This window comes from Zea mays, chromosome 4, assembly GCF_902167145.1.
Source record: "Zea mays cultivar B73 chromosome 4, Zm-B73-REFERENCE-NAM-5.0, whole genome shotgun sequence".
NCBI lineage: Eukaryota > Viridiplantae > Streptophyta > Magnoliopsida > Poales > Poaceae > Zea > Zea mays.
The window spans coordinates 196,410,950-196,435,079 of record NC_050099.1 but is presented as its reverse complement, the minus strand read 5'-3'; the positions used below and the strand labels follow the sequence as shown (position 1 = coordinate 196,435,079).

General features: G+C 47.3%; 1 protein-coding gene across 1 annotated transcript; it reads right to left on the bottom strand.

Annotated features, from left to right (window-relative positions):
• Positions 1 to 9,478: 9,478 nt before the first annotated feature.
• On the bottom strand, positions 9,479 to 11,567 carry LOC103654380 (serine-rich adhesin for platelets). The gene has a single exon (XM_008681224.4). The coding sequence runs from the start codon at positions 11,260 to 11,262 to the stop codon at positions 9,712 to 9,714; it is 1,551 nt and encodes a 516-aa protein (XP_008679446.2). The 5' UTR covers positions 11,263 to 11,567; the 3' UTR covers positions 9,479 to 9,711.
• Between the last annotated feature and the right edge of the window lie 12,563 nt (positions 11,568 to 24,130).

Sequence of the window (24,130 nt, the reverse complement as noted above, 5' to 3'; positions counted from 1 at the left end):
TGTTTTCCTTGATTAGGAAGTCCTCTTGGGAGTCCAAGAGATCATCCTTTTCATGGATAGCACTAATTAGCTCATTTAATTTTTCTTTTTGTTCCATGTTAAGGTTGGCAAAAAGAATACGCAAGTTATCCTCCTCATTTTTATCATCCTCATCACTAGATGTTTCATATTTAGTGGAGGACCTTGATTTTACCTTCTTTTTGTCGTCCTTGGCCATGAGGCACTTGTGGCCGACGTTGGGGAAGAGGAGGCCTTTGGTGACGGCGATGTTGGCGGCGTCCTCGTCGTCGGAGGAGTCGCTTGAGCTTTCGTCGGAGTCCCACTCCCGACAAACATGGGCATCGCCGCCCTTCTTCTTGTAATACTTCTTCTTCTCCTTCCTCTTGCCCCTCTTGTCGTTGTCCCTGTCACTGTCACTTGATAATGGACATTTAGCAATAAAGTGACCGGGCTTACCACACTTGTAGCAAACCTTCTTGGAACGGGATTTGTAGTCCTTCCCCTTCCGTTGCTTGAGGATTTGCCGGAAGCTTTTGATGATTAGGGCCATCTCCTCGTTGTCGAGCTTGGAGGCGTCAATTGGTTGTCTACTTGGTGTAGACTCCTCCTCCGTTGCCTTGAAGGCCACGGGTTGCGCCTCGGATGTGGAAGGCTCATCAAGCTCGTTGATCTTCTTGGAGCCCTTAATCATGCATTCAAAACTAACAAAATTCCCGATGACTTCCTCGGGGGTCATTTGTGTATATCTAGGATTGCCACGAATTAATTGTACTTGAGTAGGGTTAAGGAAAATAAGGGCTCTCAGAATAACCTTAACCACTTCGTGGTCATCCCATTTTGTGCTCCCGAGGTTGCGCACTTGGTTCACCAAGGTCTTGAGCCGGTTGTACATGTCTTGTGGCTCCTCCCCTTGGCGAAGACGGAAGCGACCGAGCTCCCCCTCGATCGTTTCCCGCTTGGTGATCTTGGTGAGTTCATCACCCTCATGCGCCGTCTTGAGTAGGTCCCAAATCTCCTTGGCGTTCTTCAACCCTTGTACTTTGTTGTACTCCTCCTTGCTTAAAGAGGCAAGGAGAATGGTTGTGGCTTGAGAGTTGAAGTGCTCGATTTGGGCCACTTCGTCCGTGTCGTAGTCCTCATCCCCTACGGATGGTACCTGTACACCATACTCAACAACATCCCATAATCTTTTGTGGAGAGAGGTTAGATGAAATCGCATCAAATTACTCCACATAGCATAATCTTCACCATTAAAAGTTGGTGGTTTGCCTAATGGGACGGAAAGTAAAGGTGTATGTTTAGGAATGCGAGGGTAGCGTAGGGGGATCTTACTATACTTCTTACGCTCTTGGCGTTTAGAAGTGACGGACGCCGCGTCGGAGCCGGAGGTGGAGGTCGATGAAGTGTCGGTCTCGTAGAAGACCACCTTCCTCATCCTTTTGTGCTTGTCCCCACTCCGATGCGGCTTGTGAGAAGATTTTTCCTTCTTCTCCTTATGGTGAGAAGAGGAAGATCTTTTCTCCTTCCGCTTGGAGGATTTCTTTTTCTTCTCTCTTCTCTTGGTGCGGGATTCTTCCGATGAAGATGAAGTGCTCCCTTGGCTTGTAGTGGGCTTGTTGTCGCCGGTCTCCATCTCCTTTTTGGCGTGATCTCCCGACATCACTTCGAGCGGTTAGGCTCTAATGAAGCACCGGGCTCTGATACCAATTGATAGTCGCCTAGAGGGGGGGTGAATAGGGCGAAACTGAAATTTACAAAAATAATCACAACTACAAGCCGGGGTTAGCGTTAGTAATAATAAATGAGTCCGCAAGAGAGGGCGCAAAACAAATCGCAAGCAAATAAGGAGCGTGACACGTGGATTTGTTTTACCGAGGTTCGGTTCTTGCAAACCTACTCCCCGTTGAGGAGGCCACAAAGGCCGGGTCTCTTTCAACCCTTCCCTCTCTCAAACGGTCCCTCGGACCGAGCGAGCTTTCCTTCTTCTCAATCAACCGGGAACAAAACTTCCCCACAAGGGCCACCACACAATCGGTGCCTCTTGCCTCGGTTACAATTGAGTGTTGATCACAAGAGCAAAAGAGAAAGAAAGAATGCGATCCAAGCGCAAGAGCTCAAATGAACACGGCAAATCACTCTCTCTAGTCACTAGGGTTTTGTGTGGAATTGGAGAGGATTTGATCTCTTTGAATGTGTCTAGAATTGAATGCCTAGCTCTTGTAAGTGGTTGGGAAGTGGAAAACTTGGATGGCTATGAATGTGGGGTGGTTGGGGTATTTATAGCCCCAACCACCAAATGTGGCCGTTGGGGAGCCAGTCTGCTCGATGGCGCACCGGACAGTCCGGTGCACACCGGACATGTCCGGTGCCCCTGCCACGTCATCAGTGCCGTTGGAATCTGACCGTTGGAGTTCTGACTTGTGGGCCACCCTTGATGTCCGGTGGCGCACCGGACAGCTCCTGTTCATTGTCCGGTGCGCCAGTATGGGCAAACCTGACGTCTGCGCGCGCTGCGGCGCATTTAATGCCTCTGCAGGTAGCCGTTGGCGCGGAATAGCCGTTGTGCTGGAGTCACACCGGACAGTCCGGTGCACACCGGACATGTCCGGTGAATTATAGCGGACGAGCCGTTGGCTTTTCCCGAAGCTGAAGAGTTCCTGAGGCCGCTTCTCCATGGCGCACCGGACACTGTCCGGTGTACACCGGACAGTCCGGTGAATTATAGCGCGAGAGCCCCTGGAAATTCCCGAAGGTGGCGAGTTCGAGCTGGAGTCCCCTGGTGCACCGGACACTGTCCGGTGGTGCACCGGACACTGTCCGGTGGCACACCGGACAGTCCGGTGCGCCCAGACCAGAGGGCCTACTGTTGGCTCTTTGCCCTTTTGTTGAACCCAACACTTGGTCATTTTATTGGCTATGTTGTGAACCTTTGACACCTGTATAACTTATACACTAGAACAAACTAGTTAGTCCAAAGATTTGTGTTGGGCAATTCAACCACCAAAATTATATAGGAACAAGGTGTAAGCCTAATTCCCTTTCAACGGCGAACTCCGCTCGCCCGACCCCAGGGCTCGGACTCGGGCTCAGCCCCGGAAGACGGCGAACTCCGCTCCGCCCGACCCCAGGGCTCAGACTCGGGCTCAGCCCCGGAAGACGACGAACTCCTCTCCGCCCGACCCCAGGGCTCGGACTCGGGCTCAGCCCCGAAGAACGACGAACTCCGCTTCGCCTGACCCCAGGGCTCGGACTCAGCCCTGGCCTCAGCCGACGGTCTCCGCCTCGCCCGACCCGGGGGCTCGGACTCGACCTCGGCTTCGGAAGACAGACTCGACCTCGACCTCGGAGGAGCCTCCACATCGCCCAACCCAGGGCACGGACCGACCACGTCAGCAGGAGGCGCCATCATTACCCTACCCCAAGCTGACTCAGGCTACGGGGAACAAGACCGGCGTCCCGTCTGGCTCGCTCCGCCAGACAAGTAATGATGGCGCCCCACGCCCGATGACGACGGCGGCTCTCAGCCCCCTTACGGAAGCAAGAGGACGTCAGCAAGGACTCGACAGCCTCGACAGCTGTCCTTCCGCCAGGCCCCAGCGCTCCTCCAACGGCCACGACACCACACAAACCGGGTGCCAAAAACTCTCCGGCTGCCACATGGCATGTACATAGGGCGCTAGCTCTCCTCCACTAGACACGTTAGCACACTGCTACACCCCCCATTGTACACCTGGATCCTCTCCTTGCGCCTATAAAAGGAAGGACCAGGGCCCTCTTACGGAGGGTTGGCCGCGCGGGGAAGGACGGGACGGCGCTCGCGTGAGGCCGCTCGCTCCCTCCCGCGTGGACGCTTGTAACCCCCTACTGCAAGCGCACCCGACCTGGGCGCAGGACAAACACGAAGGCCACGGGATTCCACCTCTCACGCCCGTCTCCCTCCGGCTGCCTCCCCCCTTCGCGCTCCGTCTCGCGCCGACCCATCTGGGCTGGGGCACGCGGCGACAATTTACTCGTCGGTCCAGGGACCCCTCGGGTTTCGAAACGCCGACAAGCTTCTTTGCCGAGTGTCAAAAATAAAAAATCCGTAAATAGCTTCTTTGCAGAGTGTTTTTTAACACTAGGCAAAGACAATTTAAAAATCACATTTAAAGCGTTAAATTAATTCAAATGAAAAGGTTTTGAACTACAAATTTGTATGACTCATCAAGATGTACAATTTATATTTTGATCATTTCTTCATATGACAAAATAAAAGTAAATTTGTTCATAAAACCTATATCTCTCTTGTAGTTTATGAAACTACAAGAGAGATATACAAGATTTGTGAATAATGTTAGAACCATCATGTGAGATGAACAAATAACCAAACAACCAAAACAAACTTTGTAGACCTTGAGAAGTTATAGAATTTTGTAGTCGACAACGTTTTCGTTTGACGTCATCTTGTCAACAAAAACTACGTCTGAATTTTAAAAAAATTAAATTTGAATTTTGAAAAAGACCCCGAATGGAAAAAAACCACCAACATGAAAGTTGTAGGTCTTGAAAAGTTATGAAACTTTTTAGTGACAATGTTTTGGTTTGAAATCATCTAGTCATGCAAAACTATGTTTGAATTTTAAAATTTGAATTTTTCAAACTACCTCAGATGGAAAAACCACCAAAATAAAAGTTGTAGGTCTTGAAATGTAATGAAACTTTGTAATTGACATTATTTTGATTTGAAATCATCTTATCATAGAGAAATTCGTGTGAAATTTTCAAATTTGAAATTCAAATTTTATAAACGACCTCGGATGTAGAAACTATCAAAATAAAGCTTGTAGATATTGAAAAGTTATGCAACTTTATAGTTGGCAACATTTTCAATTGAATTTGTTTAGTGCTTCAAATAATCAAATTACTCTCGGTTTGTTATAATACATGAGTAGTGAAAACGTAATATAGACACAATTGATGTAGTAGTCTAGTGGTAGAGGTGGTTATACGCGAGAGAAAGGTTGTGAGTTTGAATCTCACCATTCACAAAACATGTAAATTTGATTCAAAAAATGGTGAAAATGATTAGGGCGATTGGTATGGTAATGGCAATGGTTAGGGAGTTATCTCGATAATTTAAAAAATGTTTTACTGTTTTTTTGGGTTTTTTGTGATTCTTAATTTGCCTTTTCCGACACTCGGCAAAGTCTTTGTCAAGTGTTCGAAAAAGTGCTTAGCAAAGAACCCTTTGCCAGTATTCTTTGCCGAGTGTCTGGGACACTCGACAAAGAAATTATGTCCGATAGTGATGGTGGGCAGTTTGTGCGTCTTCGGCGGACAATGTGCGTCGCAAAGGCAGGGACACGGGGCAGGCATAGCCGTGGTGCCACCCTGCGCCCACTTTACAGTCTTAATAATAGTAGGGATGTAAGGGTCTATGTGTTGTCACTGCACCAAACTTAATTTCATACTTGTTAAATACCATAGTTAACTGTGCTCTTACACAAGTCAAGTAAGTAGAATAATCGTAGTGTGTGACACTAGCTAAAATAGAGAGAACTCTATTGAAGCCCCTCAATTTAGCTCTAAGATCAAGGATGAATGCAGATGAATAGAGAACTGGAATGTCCCTCCAATACTTAAGGAACCTTATTTTCATAGGGAGAATAACATTTCTAATCAATGGATCAATTTCATAAGTACTTAGATGTTTGACAATCTAAATAATATGATGCATCATTGAAGAAGATGTTGGATAGTACACACCAGATACACACATGTTGAATCATAAAAAAGTTTACAGGAAGAGCAAGATTTTTTTAGCTACATACCAATGGTCATTAGTCAAAAGCAAAGGCTCACCTGCAGCTCTAGGGTAGTGAGTTTAGATGAACATATCAAATGTGTTCCTGTAAGGCACCCGATGTTTTAGCATAAGGTATGTAGAGTTTCACCTTACATCCACATCCAATCCAAACTTACGAGGACGTACCCCCATATCAATGCAATAAGTCTTATATTAAGCAATTCACTAGTTAGAAGAGTTGAAAAAAGATATAGCAGTTTTTAATGATTCCAGATAATGTTGGAGCCTCTTCAAACCACACTTAACAATAAGATTTAGTATATGTAAGCACACCTTTGATGCGAACACACATCTCCAATATAACTAGAAAGTAAAGGAGTCAGTCTACCCATAACAGATGTATTAGCTGAGGCATTATCCAGAGTAATGGAGAAGGTTTTGTCATCAAGGAAAAATTCTTTTAACACATCAAAGATGCACTCAGCTATGTTATCACCACTATGAGACATCACTAAGCCATAGGCCTATGATCCTCTTTTCTAATTCACATACATTATTAACAAAATGAACCACAACACTCAAATAATCTTCTTTAGCATTCACTGACCATATATTTGATGTAACAACAATAGAAGAAACTTCGGTTTTAAATATGTCAAGAAGCTTAGCATGTGCATCATTGTAGTACTTTTTTATATCTCTAGTCGTAGTTTGTCTAGACACAACAGAAAATCTAGGATTATGAGCTTTTTTAATATACTTCTCAAAAAATAGATGATTCCGCAAAGCATATAGGAAGATTGACCCTACATATCAAACGTCACATCTCAAAACAAGCAACATCAATAGTATACTCCCAAAATCTAGTAGTGCCATCAGGATTCAACTGGAGCAGGGACTAAGCCATGGCAAATCTGCCATGTTTCAGTTTGCATGCATTCATATCCCTAGCAATATGACCAGTACCACCAGATGATCTAACAAAGAGTACACACTTGCAAAATGTGCACTTAGCTTAATACTTGACCGTCACACCATCAATTACCTTTTAAATATTGTCGAAATTGGTCCACACATCAGATGTGGAAGCTCTTGATCTATGCCAACTGCTAGTTGTTGTGCCATCGGCCTTAGGCTCACCGTCAGGGTCAAGGTTGATAGGTTTCTGCTTCCGATGATGGAAAATTATTGACGGTATGCTCGTGTAGCTTGACCATGGTTCCATCATCGGCCATCAAAGCTAAATCGGTTCCTCACGACTTCAAAGACAAAGCAACAACATATATGGACATATGGTTAGTGCAACACCAACAAGAACAGTTCATAGACACAAGCAGTTCAAAAATCACAACAAGAACATGGTTAGGCACCAGATTGACAAACTTACCAAAGCTAGAGCATCAGAGCCATCCTTGACGTCTCGACGATTAAGGTTAAAACACGATTAGGCACTGGTACAGGGAGAGTCGGAGAGGATAAGAGGAACCGAAGTTGGAGGGAGGCCGAATGAAGAACATAGGTGGGAGAAGACGAGATCCAGAAAAGTAGGGTTAAGAACTTAGGGTTAAGAACCAGCTCCACATGCTATACGAGCAGTAGAGCACCAGAGTCAACCTCGACGGCTAGAGACGGCTAGAGGAAGAAGAAAGCCAGGGCACCAGAGCTCGTCGTCTTACCGAATGCGGAATGATGTCAGGGGAGGCCGGTAGAGAAGGCGACGAGGGAAGCAGTCACTACCGGAATCTGGCCCTTTGCCGAGTGCTTTTTATCGGGCACTCGGCAAAGTCCTGCGCTCGGTAAAGAGCTTGTTTATCGAGCGCAGGACACTCGGCACAACGAAGCACTCGGCAAAGACTCCTTTGCCGAGCGTCAAACACTCGGCAAAGACGGCTCTCGGCAAAGGTCCATTAGCGGCCGTCTACAGCTGACGTCCGTCAGTCTTTGCCGAGGGCCGCCAGCCGGCACTCGGCAAAGCAGATTCTTTGCCGAGTGTCACATAGCTGGCACTCGGCAAAGAGGGTCTTTGCCGAGTGTTTTCTATGGACACTCGCCAAAGCATATTTGTATTTTTTTTATATTGGCCACCAAACTTTTTATGGTATGTTCCTACACTATGTAGACCTACATGTATCATTTTGGGACAATTATAACTGTGTTTTCAATAGCTAGTAGATTTATTTCCTTTATTTGGGTTTCTTCGGAAAATTTAGATTTGAACTGCAGGTCACTCGAAACTTGGAAAACAGTGCATGCAAAAATGATATACATGCTACTTAGCACAAGTTACGACCGATTCCAAGAGCGGACCGGAAACTTCGAGCACCATGCTCACTCAACATGGCCGTGAAATTGCTATCCAGGTGTTTATAAATTGTATAAAACACAAACAAAGTCAGAAAATCATGAAACATGTCCACGTGTCATGATATCATATGTAGAGGCTGTGATAAAAACGCGTGGAGGAGTGAACAGTCGTCCCCTTCATCTGGCGTGAGAGAGAAGGGGAGCGCGTCGAATAGTTGCCCGTAGGGCTTGCCGTTGCGGGTGCTAGAGGTATAGCCGCTAAACAGTCTACAGTGTTAGGGGAGGGGAAGGGATAGTCTTACCGAATGCGGAACGATGTCATGGGAGGCCGGTAGAGAAGGCGACGAAGGAAGCGGTGAGGGAAAAGTGTTCCAAATCGTCAGACCGAGAGGAGAGTGAGAGAGAGAATGAGAGGGGCTGGAGTGGGGCAACATGTGTCGGGTGTACTAGGTGCACAGGGTATCCGTGCTTAACTGTGCTTTAACCCTAATCGGACCGTGTCGGTGCCGGCAGTGGCGGACGCAGAACAAAATTCTAGGTGGGGCCAACAGTGCAAGAGACAAATCACCAGACTAGACTATAAATATAGATTAATGATAATAACATGAATGTTAAATGATAATATCTAGTGTTTCCAAAATGATATGAATACCAAAAAACCTTTTTGGCTACCAAAAGGAGAGCTATAGAGAAAAAATAGGTGGACTGACTGAGGACGAGGCACTAGAGCGGAGCAGCCGCATCGGCGCGTCGTTCTGGCGAGTCATCGAAATTGTCGTGAGATGGCGTTGGTGAGACGACGACAGCTAGGAGGAGCGAGTGCAGGAAGCAAGGTAGCGATAGATGACGGCAAGCGACACCCATTGTCGTGTTGCAACGACGCGGTGAGACTCTAATGAGTTAGCGAGGGACAGATGACACCACGGTCCCACCAACAACTTGCTCATCTGCTGGTGCGGACTAGGAGGCAAAATATCAACGTTGTCTGCAGGATCCCGACGAGTCGACGAGCTGATGAGTGATGAGAAGGTAAGGTGCGCTGCAACGGGCGGGTTAGGTCACCGACTTACTGGTCAGTCGATGACCGAAGACCGAAGAAGTGAGTGAGCCACGACTGGGCTTGCGCTAGGGAAGAGAATCAAATGGCTCAGATAAAGAGTGGACTGAGTAGTGAAGCGTCGATAGAAAAATAGATCAAAACCTAGTTTTAATTAGATTTGTCCACGCTAACTATACAAAAATTTGTTTATTTTGGTGTGTACCTAAACCTAGGTATAAGGGGTTAAAAAATTGAGGTGGGGCCATGGCCCACCTTGCCCACCCCTTGGATCCGCCACTGGGTGCCGGGGCACCCTGCTTGGTTGGCGACGACACTAGGCGCCGGGTCAGTAACCGATCAGGCGATGCCGTGCCTGTTACCTCCTGATTTAACCGAGACCTTGCTGCCTTGTACAGTACTAATAACTTCAAAAGTAGTATTACATCGATGCGAGCAGAGCATCAAGAACAGCAACAAGTGAGTGCATTGCTAGTTGTGCAATGGTCATTGCTTTACCTCTCCCCGGCAACAGCCTCCTCTTCCAGATCATACGAAGCCGAGGAGCACGAGGACGTGCCGGCACTTATTCCACCGCCGCATCGCTCATCCGTGGTTGCATTGCAGCTGCAGCGGCGGAAGTGCTAGAGCCATCGCCACCGCTGGCGGCGCTACTGCTAGTACTGGAGCTGCTTGTGCTGCTACTACTACAGCAGCAGCAGGCTGTCGTTGTCGTCATTGTGGTCGTGGTGGCGGAGGGAGAGGCGGCCCTGCTGCTGCTGCTCGTGCTCGTGGCGAGACCGACGAGGAGGTCGACGAAGGCGCCGACGATGAGCGCGTGGTTGTGCTTGCCGTTGATGCGGAGATACCAGAGCAGCATCTCCTGCAGCGCCGCCCAGTCACGGAGTCCGTGCGCGGCCACCATCTCGTGCATGGACGCGCGGAAGTCGCGGAACGGGTCCTCCGAGTCCAGCGCCACCGCCACGCTCTCCTCCACCAGCGCCGACGCCGACGCCGACGCCGACGCCGGCGGCGGCAGCTCGGCCTCGCTGACCCCGTCGTTGGAGCCAGAGTCGGCGGGGTCGTCGGACAGCGTCATCGCTGCCGCCGCGGACGGCGACAGCGCCGCCTGCAGCGACATGGGAGCCTCCACGCGCGGAGGCGGCGCCAGTGCCCGGCCTGGGGACGGGGACGGCGACGGCGAGGCGGCGAGGACGGAGTTGGACGCCGCGGCGGGCCCGGGCGCCGGGCCCGCGTCGAAGAAGAAGCGGTCCGTGGACGTCCGGCCGAGGCTGCGGATGACGGCCTCTGACCACTCCTCGGAGGCCGTTGTCGTGCAGAAGCTCCCGACTTCGAGGTCGAGCAAGTCGTCCGCCGCGTCATCGTCCCCTCCGTCGTCGTCGTCGTCGAAGAAGAAGAAGCGGCGGGAGTCGGCGGCGTCGAAGTAGACCGAGTTGACGGTCTTGTACATCTCGTCGCCCGGCGCGGCCCCGCGCCACGGCCGCGGCCGCAGCCTCCCGCCGCCGCACGGTGCTGCTGCCGCTTCCTCGAAGCGCCCCGCGGCGGACGTGGTGCACGGCCGGTCGTCGCCGCCGCCGGCATGCCCGCGGAAGGACGCCGTCTGCGGCTTGGTCGCGCAGGACGGCCACGGCCACGGCGGGGAGGGCGCGCTCGCCGAGGAGCCGGCGCTGGGCTTGGAGTGCTTGGAGGAGGAGAAGATGGAGGCCAGGCCTCCCTTCCTGCCCATTCGCCGGACTCGGCTCGGACTCGGAGGCCGCGCGCCGGCCGTGGGTGTTGAATGGATGGACCGACCAGAGGTGAGCGGTGGGTGAATGAGTGTACGTGAGCCCCGCGAGCTCAAACGGAAGGCTCCCGATGTCCGGATGGTAGCAATTAATCCGAGCTGCAGAGAGAGAGAGAGAGAGAGAGAGAGAGAGAGAGAGAGAGAGAGAGAGAGAGAGAGAGAGAGGCGTGTGTGGAGTGAGGAGGGTGGAGGAAGGAGACGGGTCGGTGACTCGGTGATGCTCAGCTCATGTGGGGATGGGGCCGTGGGACATGTGCCCGTATTTATGTATTCCCTGTTGCTGTTGCCACCTCGCAAGGGCAGGGCAGGAGCGAGGTCGATGGAGAGTTCCATTCATTCATTCACTCACTCATGTCATGGGGCCGGCCGAGCAGGTGTGACACCTGAGGTGTCCTGCATTTCTGTGGGAGGGAAGGGAGCGTGAACTGGTGAAGACGACGACGAGACGGAGAGGAGTGACGACGGACGCCATTATATCTTCATCGCGTCACGCGATGCATCAGCTCCGTCACGTAAACTGGCCTGAAATGATTGACAGGAACGAATGATCCATATTTGCGTTATTTTTAGTTGACGAGCGAGTCTGTGGTTAAAGATGGTGACGAAGAAGAAGAGACTCATGGACACCTGCAGCAGCGTCTAGCTGAAGGTTTATTATGACTTCACAGCCCTTGCAACCAGGGCTATGAGCTGCCAAAAGTGCATCGAGAGCTGCAGCCGCATGCGTTGCTGCTACTGCCAGTTCTGCACATTTGTTTATCCTAAACCCTATGTGCTCCATTCGATGGAGCCTGCTTCATATTATTGGGCCGCGATCGTTTTCTTTTGGTGATTCCCGAGTGCGATCGTTCTGTCAGCAAGTGAAGTAGACGAGGAATTTTTTAAAAGGGCTGACTTGTTATATAATATATGCAGCCTTCGCTAACTCTGAGAAATTCCATGTCGGTTGTCCCGAAACAAAAATCTCAACCCTCAGGGCATATATGCATTCTTATTAATTGAGAGATCCCTTAAGAAGGTTAAGGGTTAATTTGTTGGATAGAGATCACTAGAGGATTCATATACGAGAAATCCAATTTTGAATAGCAAGGGGATTTCTCCACTCACTACCGAAATTTGGCTCTTTGCCGAGTGTCATATTCTTTGCCGAGTGTTTTATTTCGGGCACTCGGCAAAGAGCTCTTTGCCGAGTGCCACGCAAAAAACCCTCGGTAAAATAAAACACTCGGCGAAGAAGCTCTTTGCCGAGTGTTTTATTTTTAACACTCGGCAAAGAGTTTCTTTGCCGAGTGTCTTTTTTTTGACACTCGGCAAAGGGCTCTTTGCCGAGTGTCACAAATACAACACTCGGCAAAGAGTTCTTTGCCGAGTGTTTTTTCTCCAACACTAGGCAAAGATAATTTAAAATTCATATTTTAAAGTAGTAAATTAATTCAAATGAAAAAGTTTTCAACTACAAATTTGTATAACTCATCATGATGTACAATTTATATATTGAACATTTCTTCATATGACAAAATAAAAATAAATTTGTTCATAAAACCTATATCTCTCTCGTAGTTTATGAAACTACAAGAGAGACGTATAAAATTTGTGCATATTGTTAGAACCATCATCTGAGATAAACAAATGACCAAACAACCAAAATAAACTTTGTAGATCTTGAGAAGTTATAGAAGTTTATAGTTGACAACTTTTTCATTTGAAGTCATATTGTCAATGAAAACTACGTCTGAATTTAAAAAATTTAAAATTTGAATTTTGAAAACGACTTCGAATGAAAAAACCACCAACATGAAAGTTGCAGGTATTGAAGAGTTATGAAACTTTGTAGTTGACAATGTTTTAGTTTGAAATCATCTTGTTATGCAAAACTATGTTTGAATTTTGAAATTTGAATTTTTCAAACTGTCTCGGATAGAAAAACCACCAAAATAAAAGTTGTAGGTCTTGAAATGTAATGAAACTTTGTAGTTGACAATTTTTTGAATTTGAAATCATCTTATCATTGAAAATTTCGTGTGAAGTTTTGAAATTTAAAATTCAAATTTTATACACGGTCTCGGATGTAGAAACTATTAAAATAAAACTTGTAGATCTCAAAAAGTTATGCAACTTTGTAGTTGGTCACATTTTTAAATGAACTCATTTAGTGCCTTAAATAATCAAATTACTCTCGATTTGTTATAATACATGGGGAATGAAAACGTAATATAAACATAATTGGTGTAGTAGTGTAGTGGTATAGGAGGGTATGCGCGAGAGAGAGGTTGTGAGTTCGAATCTCACCATTTACAAAACATATAAGTTTGATTCAAAATAATAGTGAAAAATGATAGGGCAACGGGGTAATGTAATAGGAGGGGTTGGAGAGTTGTTCCTAAAATTTTAAAAATGTTTTGCTGTTTTCTTTTAATTTTTTCGATTCTTAATTTGCCGAGTGTTTTTCTTTGCCGAGTGCTTTTTGACACTCGGCAAGTCCGAAAAAAAGCACTCGGCAAAGAACCCTTTGCCGATGAAATATTTGCCGAGTGTTACACTCGGCAAAACCTTTGCCGAGTGTAAAATAGTCTTTGCCGAGTGTCTTAGACACTCGGTAAAGAACGTGATTCCGGTAGTGCCTATAGATCTCCTCGTGATCCATGTCTACCAAATGAGCCCTAAATGAAAAAAGCCGAGATGAACATGTTTCTTCACGATTTTCTATACATATTATTTTTTAACTACATTAATGTCATAGTGATTAAGGGTTGTATGATGCACTTTTTTAGCCTGTCTCTTCTACTTATAAAACCGAGCAAGGGGCTCTAGCTAGGTTGTACATGCTCCTCTCATGTAGCATATAGCCTCACTATACCAAAATAGTAAACTTTCTAGAGCCTAAACCCTAGGAAGTTAGCTCTAACATTTAGGAAGTTAGCTAAACTCTCGGAAGTTAAACCATCCTGTCGGAAGTTTGGCTCTCGGAAATTTTTTGTCGGAAGTTAGCTTAACTTCCTAGAGCCCTAGAGTAAAGCCGTAGAAAGTTACATAACTTTCTAGAGTTTGTACATGTACTCTACGAAGTTAAATAATTTCTTAGAGTCGGCCGTAGGAAGTTAGCTTTTCGTTTGACTGGTCAAAAGCTGAAATCTAACTTACTAGAGGAGGCTGTAGGAAGTTAGCTGCCCATGCTAACTTCCTAGAGGCAGCCGTAGAAAGTTAGCTTTTCGTTTGACTGGTCAAAAGCTAAAATCTAACTTCCTAGAGAAGGCCGTAGGAAGTTAGTTGCCCAGGCTAACTTCCAACAGGCAGCCGTAGGAGGTTAGCTTTTCGTTAGCTGCCCATGCTAACTTCCTAGAGGCAGCCGTAGGAAGTTAGCTTTTCGTTTGACTACACCCGCAGATCAGCAACTAAAAGCTAACTTTCTAGAGGAGGTCGTATGAAGTTAGTTGCCCATGCTAACTTCCTAGAGGAGGCCGTAGGAAGTTAGCTGCCCATGCTAACTTCCTACGACTACCTCTAGGAAGTTAACGGCTCGCTTGACCGAACGCACGGGTCAGCATGTGAAAGCTAACTTCCCACAACTTTTATAAAATATTGTAGGAAGTTATGTTTATTTCCTAGAGCTACCAGTTGCCTCTCGGAAGTTATTAATTTCCTACGGTTTATTATAAAAGCTGTATGAAGTTAAAAAACTATAAGAAGTGTATGATTTTGTTGTAGTGCCTGTAGGAGTAGGTAGGCCTAACTAGGGTATGTACAACCCCATTAAATAGGGTTCTGTTGAGGGGTCTCTAAAGGGTTAACTACAAAAAATACAAGAGACGAGCTGTTCGCGAAGAGCCCGTCTCAACTTGATTCTTCATACGCTTAGTCTCTTAGCTGCATTTATAATTTAGGAACTCAGGGTGAGGGGCGGACCTAGCCCAAAATCTGAGTGGGGGCCTCGCTAGAGGGTTACTAACAAATAGTCCTTTGTAATTACAGTAAATGAGTTAAAGGGTCCATTAAACCAAAAAAAATTGAGTGAGCCCGGTGCCCCCGCTCACCCTAACTTTGGTCCCCCCTACTCAGGGTTGTATATGCTGTTTATTTGTTATTTCTTGCACTTAGAAAACCGTTCCATCGTCTTAGAGTTGTACATGCCCTTAACCAGGAGCTCACGGCTGAAAACTAATCTACTGGCTGTTACTACTACCTTGAATGCCACTGTTCATGCATGAGATATTGATGCTAGCAGTAGCAGAAACCATGACGAAACAAGAAGCCCCGCTGGCTGCTGATGCGACCAGAGGGCAACGGCTAGTAATAGAGGAGGACGTGCGCATTTATGGGGCCGGTGCAAAAGGTACCGTACGTGTGCAAGAACGACGACGCACACGGCATTCTTGTTTGAATCTTCAATCTCGTGTAGTTTCTGACCAATTAGATATAGCACAGTACTACTAGCTAGGATTATTAAAAAAATACGTCTTGTGGCAGCCGAAACACGAGCTGCTGCGAGTATGCATGTATGCACGTCCCTTGCTCAGACAGTCATACTTGATGAGACACCCACGCGTACTGCACAGTTTTTTTTATGCGAACGTAGTACGTGTGTGTCGTCCATTCCATGCGCCACCGATCGATTTCATATGGATCACCTCGCCGCCGACAAGCTGCTGCAGAGGCGAGCGAGGACGGTCGTTGGCCTGGCCCCCTGGAACGACGGGCCCCGCGAGAGCAACGCAGGATTATGATCGTCAAGTGCGCGCCGTGCATATGCATGTGTGTCAATGTCATCTATAGATGGCCAATAGTGCCTCTGTAAAATGGGCCAGCATGAGGCACGGCACGGCCTACAGTGCCAAGCACGGCACGGCACGACCTATAGTGTCGTGTTTGGGCCGAGTATGGGGCACGCTGGGCCAGCACGGGCACGACACGATTAGGGTTTAGACATGGTTAGACACGGCTCCCTAATAACACATACCCCTCCCCCCGCGGACCCACCGTCGCCGCGTCAATCTCTCTCTCACTCTCACAGCTCACTCACTCTCTCTCGAACGGTCCGCGACTCCTGGCGACCTCCGGCGATTTGGAAAGCGACGCCTCCATCCTCTCCCCCACGGCCTCTCCGCCGCCTCATCTGGTCCTCTCCCTCTCCGGCGCCTCTGCTGGTAACACAGTCCTCTAGTCAGGTGGTGCTCTCTTGCTCGTGTCGCCTCTGGATCTAGTTCGAAACCCTAAGTTTGGTGCTCTGATCTCGAACTTCTGTTCTTCTTCTGGTCTCTCTCCCCTCCAACTTCGATTGTGTTGATCCTCTACGGCTCCCTCTCCCTGTAACGTTGCGTCGGTGCGTAACCCTAATCGTGCTTTAACCCTAATCATCGTGTCGTCGGGGTTGGATCTGGTGCTCCGGCTTTGGTAAGTTGCTAATCACGTGCTTGTGCTTCTGATTTGTGTTTTTCGCGTCTAGATCTATGGACTGTTCTGTGATGAACCCTAACCGTGCTTTAACCCTAACCGGATTGAAGGTTGGAGCCGTGAGGGATCGATCTGGTGCTCCGGTTCGGCTTTGGTAAGTTGCTAATCATTTGCAGTTTGCTTGTGCTTCTACTTTGTGTTTGTCGCCTCTGGATGTTGTTCAAACCGACGAACCCTAATCTATTATACTGCCTTGTTCTGTGATTGAAGGTTGGATCCGTGAGGGACCGATCTGGTGCTCCGGCTTTGGACCTTTGGTAAGTTATTAATCTGATGCTTGTGATCTGTGCTTGTGATCTGTGAGCTGTGTTCGAACCCTAATCTATTATACTGCCTGCTTGTTCTGTGATTGGAGCCGTGAGGGACCGATCTGGTGCTCTGGTCTAGCTTTGGTAAGTTGCTAATCTTTTGCTTGTGCTTCTGATTTGTGTTTGTCGCCTCTGGATCTCTGGTCAAACCGATGAACCCTAATCTATTCTAGTTCCTTGCTCTGTGATTGGAGGTTGTAGCCGTGCGGGACCGATCTGGTGCTCCGGCTTTGGTAAGTTATTAATCTGATGCTTGTTTGTGTGATCTGTTCTTGTGAGTTGTGACATGTGTTCGAACCCTAATCTAGTATATTGCCTTCTTGTTCTGTGATTGTAGCCGTGAGGGGTCGATCTGGTGCTCCGGCTTTGGTAAGTTATTAATCTGGTGCTCTGTGCCTCTATGCTTGTGATCTGTGCTTGATGGCCGACGACGACACCGTGCCTGCACAAACTGGCGGCGGTGAGGCTGCAGTTACTTCAACGGAGCCCATCAATATAGATCCTGACCCTACTGTGGAAGAGGTTGGGGGATAGACACACCTACAAGTTCTCGGGTAAGAAATAGAGCTTCCACATCTGATGTTTGGAATGATTTTGACAAGATATATAAGGTTGTTGATGGTGTGAGGGTAAGGTGTCAGGCTAAGTGCAAAGTTTGCAAGTGTGTTTTGTCTGCTAAATCATTTGGTGGCACTGGCCATCTTAATCGTCATAGAAATGCATGCAAACTGAAGCATGGCAGAAATGCCTTTGCCCAGTCCCTGCTCTAGTTTAATCCTGATGGTAGTGCTAGATTGTGGGAGTACAATGCTGATGTTGCTAGGTCTGAGATGTGTCATTTGGTATGTAGGCTTGATCTACCTATTTGCTTGGCTGAATCATCTGCTTTTGAATAGTACATTAAAAAGCCTCATAATCCTAGATTTTCTGTTGTCTCTAGGCAAACAACCACTAGAGATATTAAAAAGTATTACAATGATTCACATGCTAAGCTTGTTGACACATTTAAAAATGTTATTTCTTCTGTTGCTGTGACATCTGATATATGGTCTGGGAATGCTAAAGAGGATTACTTGAGTGTTGTTGTACATTATGTTAATTCTGCATGGGAATTGGAAAAAAAGATAATAGGACTAAGGCTAATTGATGTCTCACATAGTGGTGAAAACATATCTGAGAGAATATTTGAGGTGTTAAAAGAATATGGTCTTAATGGTAAAACGTTTTCTGTAACCCTGGACAATGCTTCTGCTAATACCTCTGCTATGGTTAGACTTACTCCTCTACTTAATGGTTATGTTGGGGATGTTTGTTTGCATCAAAGGTGTGCATGTCATATTCTGAATTTGATTGTTAAGTCTGGTTTAAAAAGGATTCAACCTTATCTAGAATCATTTAGAACTGCTATATCATTTTTGAACTCTTCTAATCAACGCATTGCTTTATACAAATCATATTGCATTGCTATGAATACACGTCCTCATAAGTTTGGATTGGATATGGAGGTAAGGTGGAACTCCACTTACCTTATGCTTAAGCATCTACTGCCTTACAGGAACACATTTGATGTGTTCATTCAAACTCACTACCCTAGAGCTGTAGGTGAACCTTTGCTTTTGTCTCATGATCACTGGTATGTTGCTGAAAAAATCCTGGTATTCCTTGAACTATTTTATGACTCAACCTGTGTTCTATCTGGTGTCTACTATCCAACATCTTCATTGATGATGCATCATATAATTCAGATTGCTAAACATCTAAATTCATATGAACATGATAGATTGCTTGGAACTGTTGTTTTTCCTATGCAAACTAAGTTCCTTAAGTACTGGAGGGATATTCCACTTCTCTATTCATTTGCATTCATTCTTGATCCTAGAGCTAAATTTAGGGGCTTCAATAGAGTTCTATCTATTTTAGCTGGTGTCACACACCATGATTACTCTGGTTATTTAACTCTTGTAAGAGCACAATTAACTGAGGTATTTAACAAGTATGAAGCTAAGTTTGGTGCAGTGACCTCAATTAGACCCTCACAAACAACAAGGACTGCTAAGAAAAGGACTAACTGGGGTATGATATATGGTGATGATGATGATGATTTGTTTTCAATCCCAATTGGTGGAACAGGTTATTCTTCCAACCCCACTCCATCTGCTTCTCTCTCTAGACACACTTCAGCTACTGCTTTGCTGCAAGCAGCAAGCAATTGTGCATCTCTTGGGGCTGGTTCTGAGTTATCAGCATATTTGGATAGTGATACTGTCCAGAAGTATGATGATGCCTTTAATCTGTTGACGTGGTGGCAGGATCACAAGCTGACCTACCCATCTCTTTCTATGTTGGCTAAGGATGTACTAACTGTGCCTGTCTCTACCATTTCATCAGAAAGTGCTTTCAGTCTCACTGGCAGGATTATCGAGGAGCGTTGACTGACCTCGTAGATGGTCGAGATGCTGACCTGCATCAAGGACTGGGAGAAAGGGAATGCAAGGACCCAACACACTGTTGAGAACAAAGAACTTGAAGACTCATTCTCTGATCTATATCTTGATGATGAACAAGTTCCAGTTGACACTCCAGGGTCCTCTCATGCATCTCAATCTCAGACACCTACTGATCCACAACCATATGTCGAAGACTGATCTTATTTAGCTAGTTTGATCATATTTCAGCTGATGTGCCTATAACTAAACTGTACACTGTAAACAATGTCTGTGACTCTGTGATATGTAAGAACACTAAATGAGCTGTGGGCTGTACTCTTTTTTTCTATCTAGGGTTTTCTCACAAGAGTGAGTTTTTACCTAGATAGGTTTTTAATGAGGCAGCCATTGCACTAAACAGCTTAATATTAGCTATTTTAGTATGTTTAACTGTGTTTTGTGAATGCATATGTAACTGTTATTTTGTGATTTCTGGTGTAGTGCTCGGGCCGGCCCTGGTACTACGGGTTGCCCGGGCCTACCGTGCCAGCACGGCACGGCACGGCTAAGGAGCCTTAGTGCCGTGCCTGGGCCTGGCTTCAGGCACTAGGCACGGCACGCTTAATAAGCGTGCTAAACGGGCCGTGTCCTAACCATGCCGTGTCTGGCCGTGCCAGTGCCGTGCTGGGACGGGCCGTCCGTTTGACCATCTATACTGTCACCCCAACGCGCAACACCTACGCTACGCAGTACTAGTTCCATGAGCCCATGCATGCATGATCATCCTCGTGCTCGTGGCAACCGACGCGCGCCACATGCATGCTCCACCGCATCACATGGACAGTTGACCATACACTATATATATATTATCGCGCGCTACCCTGCAGCTGCATGCTACGACTACGAAGTAAAGCCCGACGACGAACGGAAGAGGGACGTACACATCTGCACACAAACCGCTACTCCTACTCCCGGGTCCTCTATTAATTATTCTCGCGGCCATCGATTTCCATTTGCTTGTGGGTCAAATTCAGGCCCAGAAGCGGCTAAACGACCTCCCACAATGCTGCGTGCCAGGCCGAAATGAATTAGGCCCAAAAGCGCCTAAAAGACCTCCCATCCGATCCGGTAAGCCTTCGTTTGGGAACACAAAAACCGGTTTTGGCGGGAAGGGCGGGCCACCGACCAAAAAAAAAACCCCCCTCGCCGTCTGCGCGTTTGGGAGGGTTGCGTACATGTTTCCTTTACCCCGTGCACCACCGACAGGGATAAGGCTCCACTCCTTCGAAACCATTGTTTTTATGTGCCACACCGCTGCGCGCCTCTCTCTCTCTCGTAGAGATGGCAACATGCATATGCCCGTCGGGCATTGCTTGGCCATATTCGTGTCCACCACTATAAAAGACGTCTACTAAAAATCCATTCCCGCTGTTGGGTACATATTGTTTCCCAAACCCTTACCCCGTACGGGTGACGAGTACCCGCAGGCATGCATGTATCCACTTTTGAAAAAGTGACGACATGCATGTATCCACTTTTGCAATAAAGTAGCAAAATACTATTAAGCTATTAGCATAGAAAGCTTATGAACAGTCCTATCGCCTGCTATATCTTGACTCTTTGCATGTAGCTCTGTTGTAGCTGTTGCTGCAAATTATTGTGGAACGGACTAGCAAAGGGTAACGTACAGGGAGAAACTGAGCAGTACAATACTACTATCTAATTGTATCTGTTTCTTTCCAAGGTATGAACCATGGTTTCTCTGAGCAGTTTCACCACCTCTAAGATCTCTCCGAATCCTAACCCCACTAGTGGCACCCCAGTTAGAAACTGATAACACACATGGCACGACGAGAACCCCACTGATAAGACTGTAATCCCTAATAGCGAAGATACGCCATACCTTGGAAAGAAGGCACCGCATAATACTAAAATAAAAAGGCAGCCACAAAGTTCCATGCATAACAGTCTTAAATGCCAAGCTTTAATCTCATCTTTGACACTCCAGAGAAATCACAGTCGGACGGTGCAAGCAAAGACGCGGGTGCAGATGGTGATGATCAAGTCTGAAAGGGAAATAGGGTTAACAATTTCCTATAAATACATTTTGGTGGTTGACGACCAACACAAACCATATGGACTAACTAGTTTGGCTACACTACAAGAAACTGATAAATGTTCGTGGGTAAAATTAAGAACGTGGGTACTTGAGTTAAGTTCATGGGTTATGTTAAGAACATGGGTACCCATGTTCTTAAGTTAAGTTCGTGGGCCCTGAATAAAACCGTCGAACTTAACGAGTTAGGAACGTGGGTACCCACGTTCTTACGTTAAGTTCGTCGGGCTTGTGAACACCATCGAACTTAATCTTGAAAACCTAAATCCCAAAATCCCACGCGCGCGTCTCTCTCTCACCCTGTCTCATCCCGCGCGCCCACACGCGCTCCGCCGGGAGCCCGCGCCGCCACCGCCGGGAGCCCATGCCGCCACCGCCGGGAGCCCGCGCCGCCACCGCGCCGTCACCGCGACTGGGCCGCGCTGCCACCGTGCCGCCGCCTCGCCGCCGCCCCGGCTCGCCAACTCGGCCCGACCGCCCAGCTCGCCGCCGCACCACACCCGTAAGTCCTGAAGCTCCAGCTTTTACGCCCCATTTTGGTCGGGTCTTCCTCGGGTTATGATTTGGAGGTGGGAGTAAGTGAGAAATCTGGAATCGGTTCCTCCCCAACAGCTGGACGACGCAGTAAGTGAGAAATCTGGAATCAGGTTACGAGTTGGTAATGGAAGATAACCAAGAAATTGGCGCATATATGTTTAGGAGGACAGTGCCTGCTGTTCACATGGCACCTGAAGATGTTCGATGGATGGTAGGTCAATTTGCGCAGCATGAATGCATTGGTCTTCATAATTATGTTAAGGCCATAACTGATTCATCAGATCACATGCCAGCTGTGAAAGTGGCCAAGTATGGCAACCAAATCTGTGTCGTAGGAAAATTGTGAAAGGGGTTCAAGTAGAAATCATCCCTATGGCACTGTATTGGTTTGGTTAGCTAAAATTTGGCCATGGAGAACACCAGGCAAATTGAATTATTTCCACAATCACTCTCCCAACTCGCTGGTTGTGTCTAAAATGAAATTGCTGCTACCAAACTATCCTCTGTGCACCTCTTTGATTAGACTCTGCTACAACTTCGTATCCAAATACATGTGATCGAGCTCATTTTTTTAATCCCTGTCAGGCTAGTAGAAACCTGTTTCCTAGGCCAAGGCAGCTTAAAAGTAGGGCTCAATATGTTTTTTTTACTTGCACACTGCACTATCTTGCTTATCTGTTGTGCTTCTTCGCACATCATTAAGCTTACGACATTATGACTACTTACATATATGATGTCTATATATGATGTCTGAAAGGGAATTAGGCTTACACCTAGTTCCTAAATAATTTTGGTGGTTGAATTGCCCAACACAAACAATTGGACTAACTAGTTTGCTCTAGTGTATAAGTTATACAGGTGTCAAAGATTCACAACAAGCCAATTAAAAAGACCAAAGTTGGGTTCAAAATAGAGAGCTAAAGGCATCCCGAAAGGCTCCCTGGTCCGGCGCACCGGATTGTCCGGTGGCGCACCGGACAATGTCCGGTGCACCAGGGGACCTCGCGCAGAACTCCTCAGCCTCGGGAATTTTCAGAAGCCGGCGCGCTATAATTCACCGGACTGTCCGGTGTACACCGGACAGTGTCCGGTGCTCCAAGAGGTCGCGGCTCTGGAACTTGGCAGCCTCGGGAATTTGTCGCGGCTGCTCCGCTATAATTCACCGGACATGTCCGGTGTACACCGGACTGTCCGGTGTAACAGCGGGGCAACGACTACTTCGCGCCAACGGTCGCCCGCAACAGCAATTAATGCGTGCCAGAGCGCGCAGGCGTCAGGCACGCCTGTGCTGGCGCACCGGACACTCTACAGTACATGTCCGGTGCGCCACCGGACATCCAGGCGGGCCCAGAAGTCAGAACTCCAACGGTCAAATTGCAACGGCTTTGGTGACGTGGCTGGCGCACCGGACATGTCCGGTGTGCACCGGACTGTCCGGTGCACCATACGACAGACAGCCTCCACCAACGGTCATGTTTGGTGGTTGGGGCTATAAATACCCCAACCACCCACCATTCATTGCATCCAAGTTTTCCACTTCCCAACTACTTACAAGAGCTCTAGCATTCAATTCTAGACACACCAAAGAGATCAAATCCTCTCCAAAATCCACACAACGCCCTAGCGATTAGAGAGAGAGATTTGCTTGTGTTCTTTCGAGCTCTTGCGCTTGGATTGCTTTCTTCTTTCTTGATTTCTTTCTTGCGATCAAAACTCACTTGTAATTGAGGCAAGAGGCACCAAACTTGTGGTGATCCTTGTGGGAACTTTGTGTTCCAAGTGATTAAGAAGAGAAAGCTCACTCGGTCCGAGGGACCGTTTGAGAGAGGGTAAGGGTTGAAAGAGACCCGGCCTTTGTGGCCTCCTCAACGGGGAGTAGGTTTGAGAGAACCGAACCTCGGTAAAATAAATCCACGTGTCTCACTTCATTATTCGTTTGCGATTTGTTTTGCACCCTCTCTCGCGGACTCTATTATATTTCTAACGCTAACCCGACTTGTAGTTGTGATTATTTTTGAGAATTTCAGTTTTGCCCTATTCACCCCCCCTCTAGGCGACTTTCAATTGGTATCAAAGCCTGGTGCTTCATTAGAGCCTAACCGCTCGAAGTGATGTCGGGAGATCACACCAAGAGGGAGATGGAGACCGGCGACAAGCCCACTACGAGCCAAGGGAGCACTTCATCCGAAGAGTCCCGCTGAATCTCAAGCACTTTAGTTCGTGGTGCTTGCAAACAACAATTGCACTAGCAGACGTGATGCTTTCATTCTCTGTGATATTGTTTTCAGAGAGAGGTAGGAACAACAATGGTCGTTGTTGCTGCACAAACAAAGGCTATTGCTGGTAACTTTTACTTGTTATATTAT

Excerpts from the sequence above, each read along its gene's own strand:
- LOC103654380 (XM_008681224.4), bottom strand. The coding sequence starts at position 11,262 with ATGGAACTCTCCATCGACCTCGCTCCTGCCCTGCCCTTGCGAGGTGGC.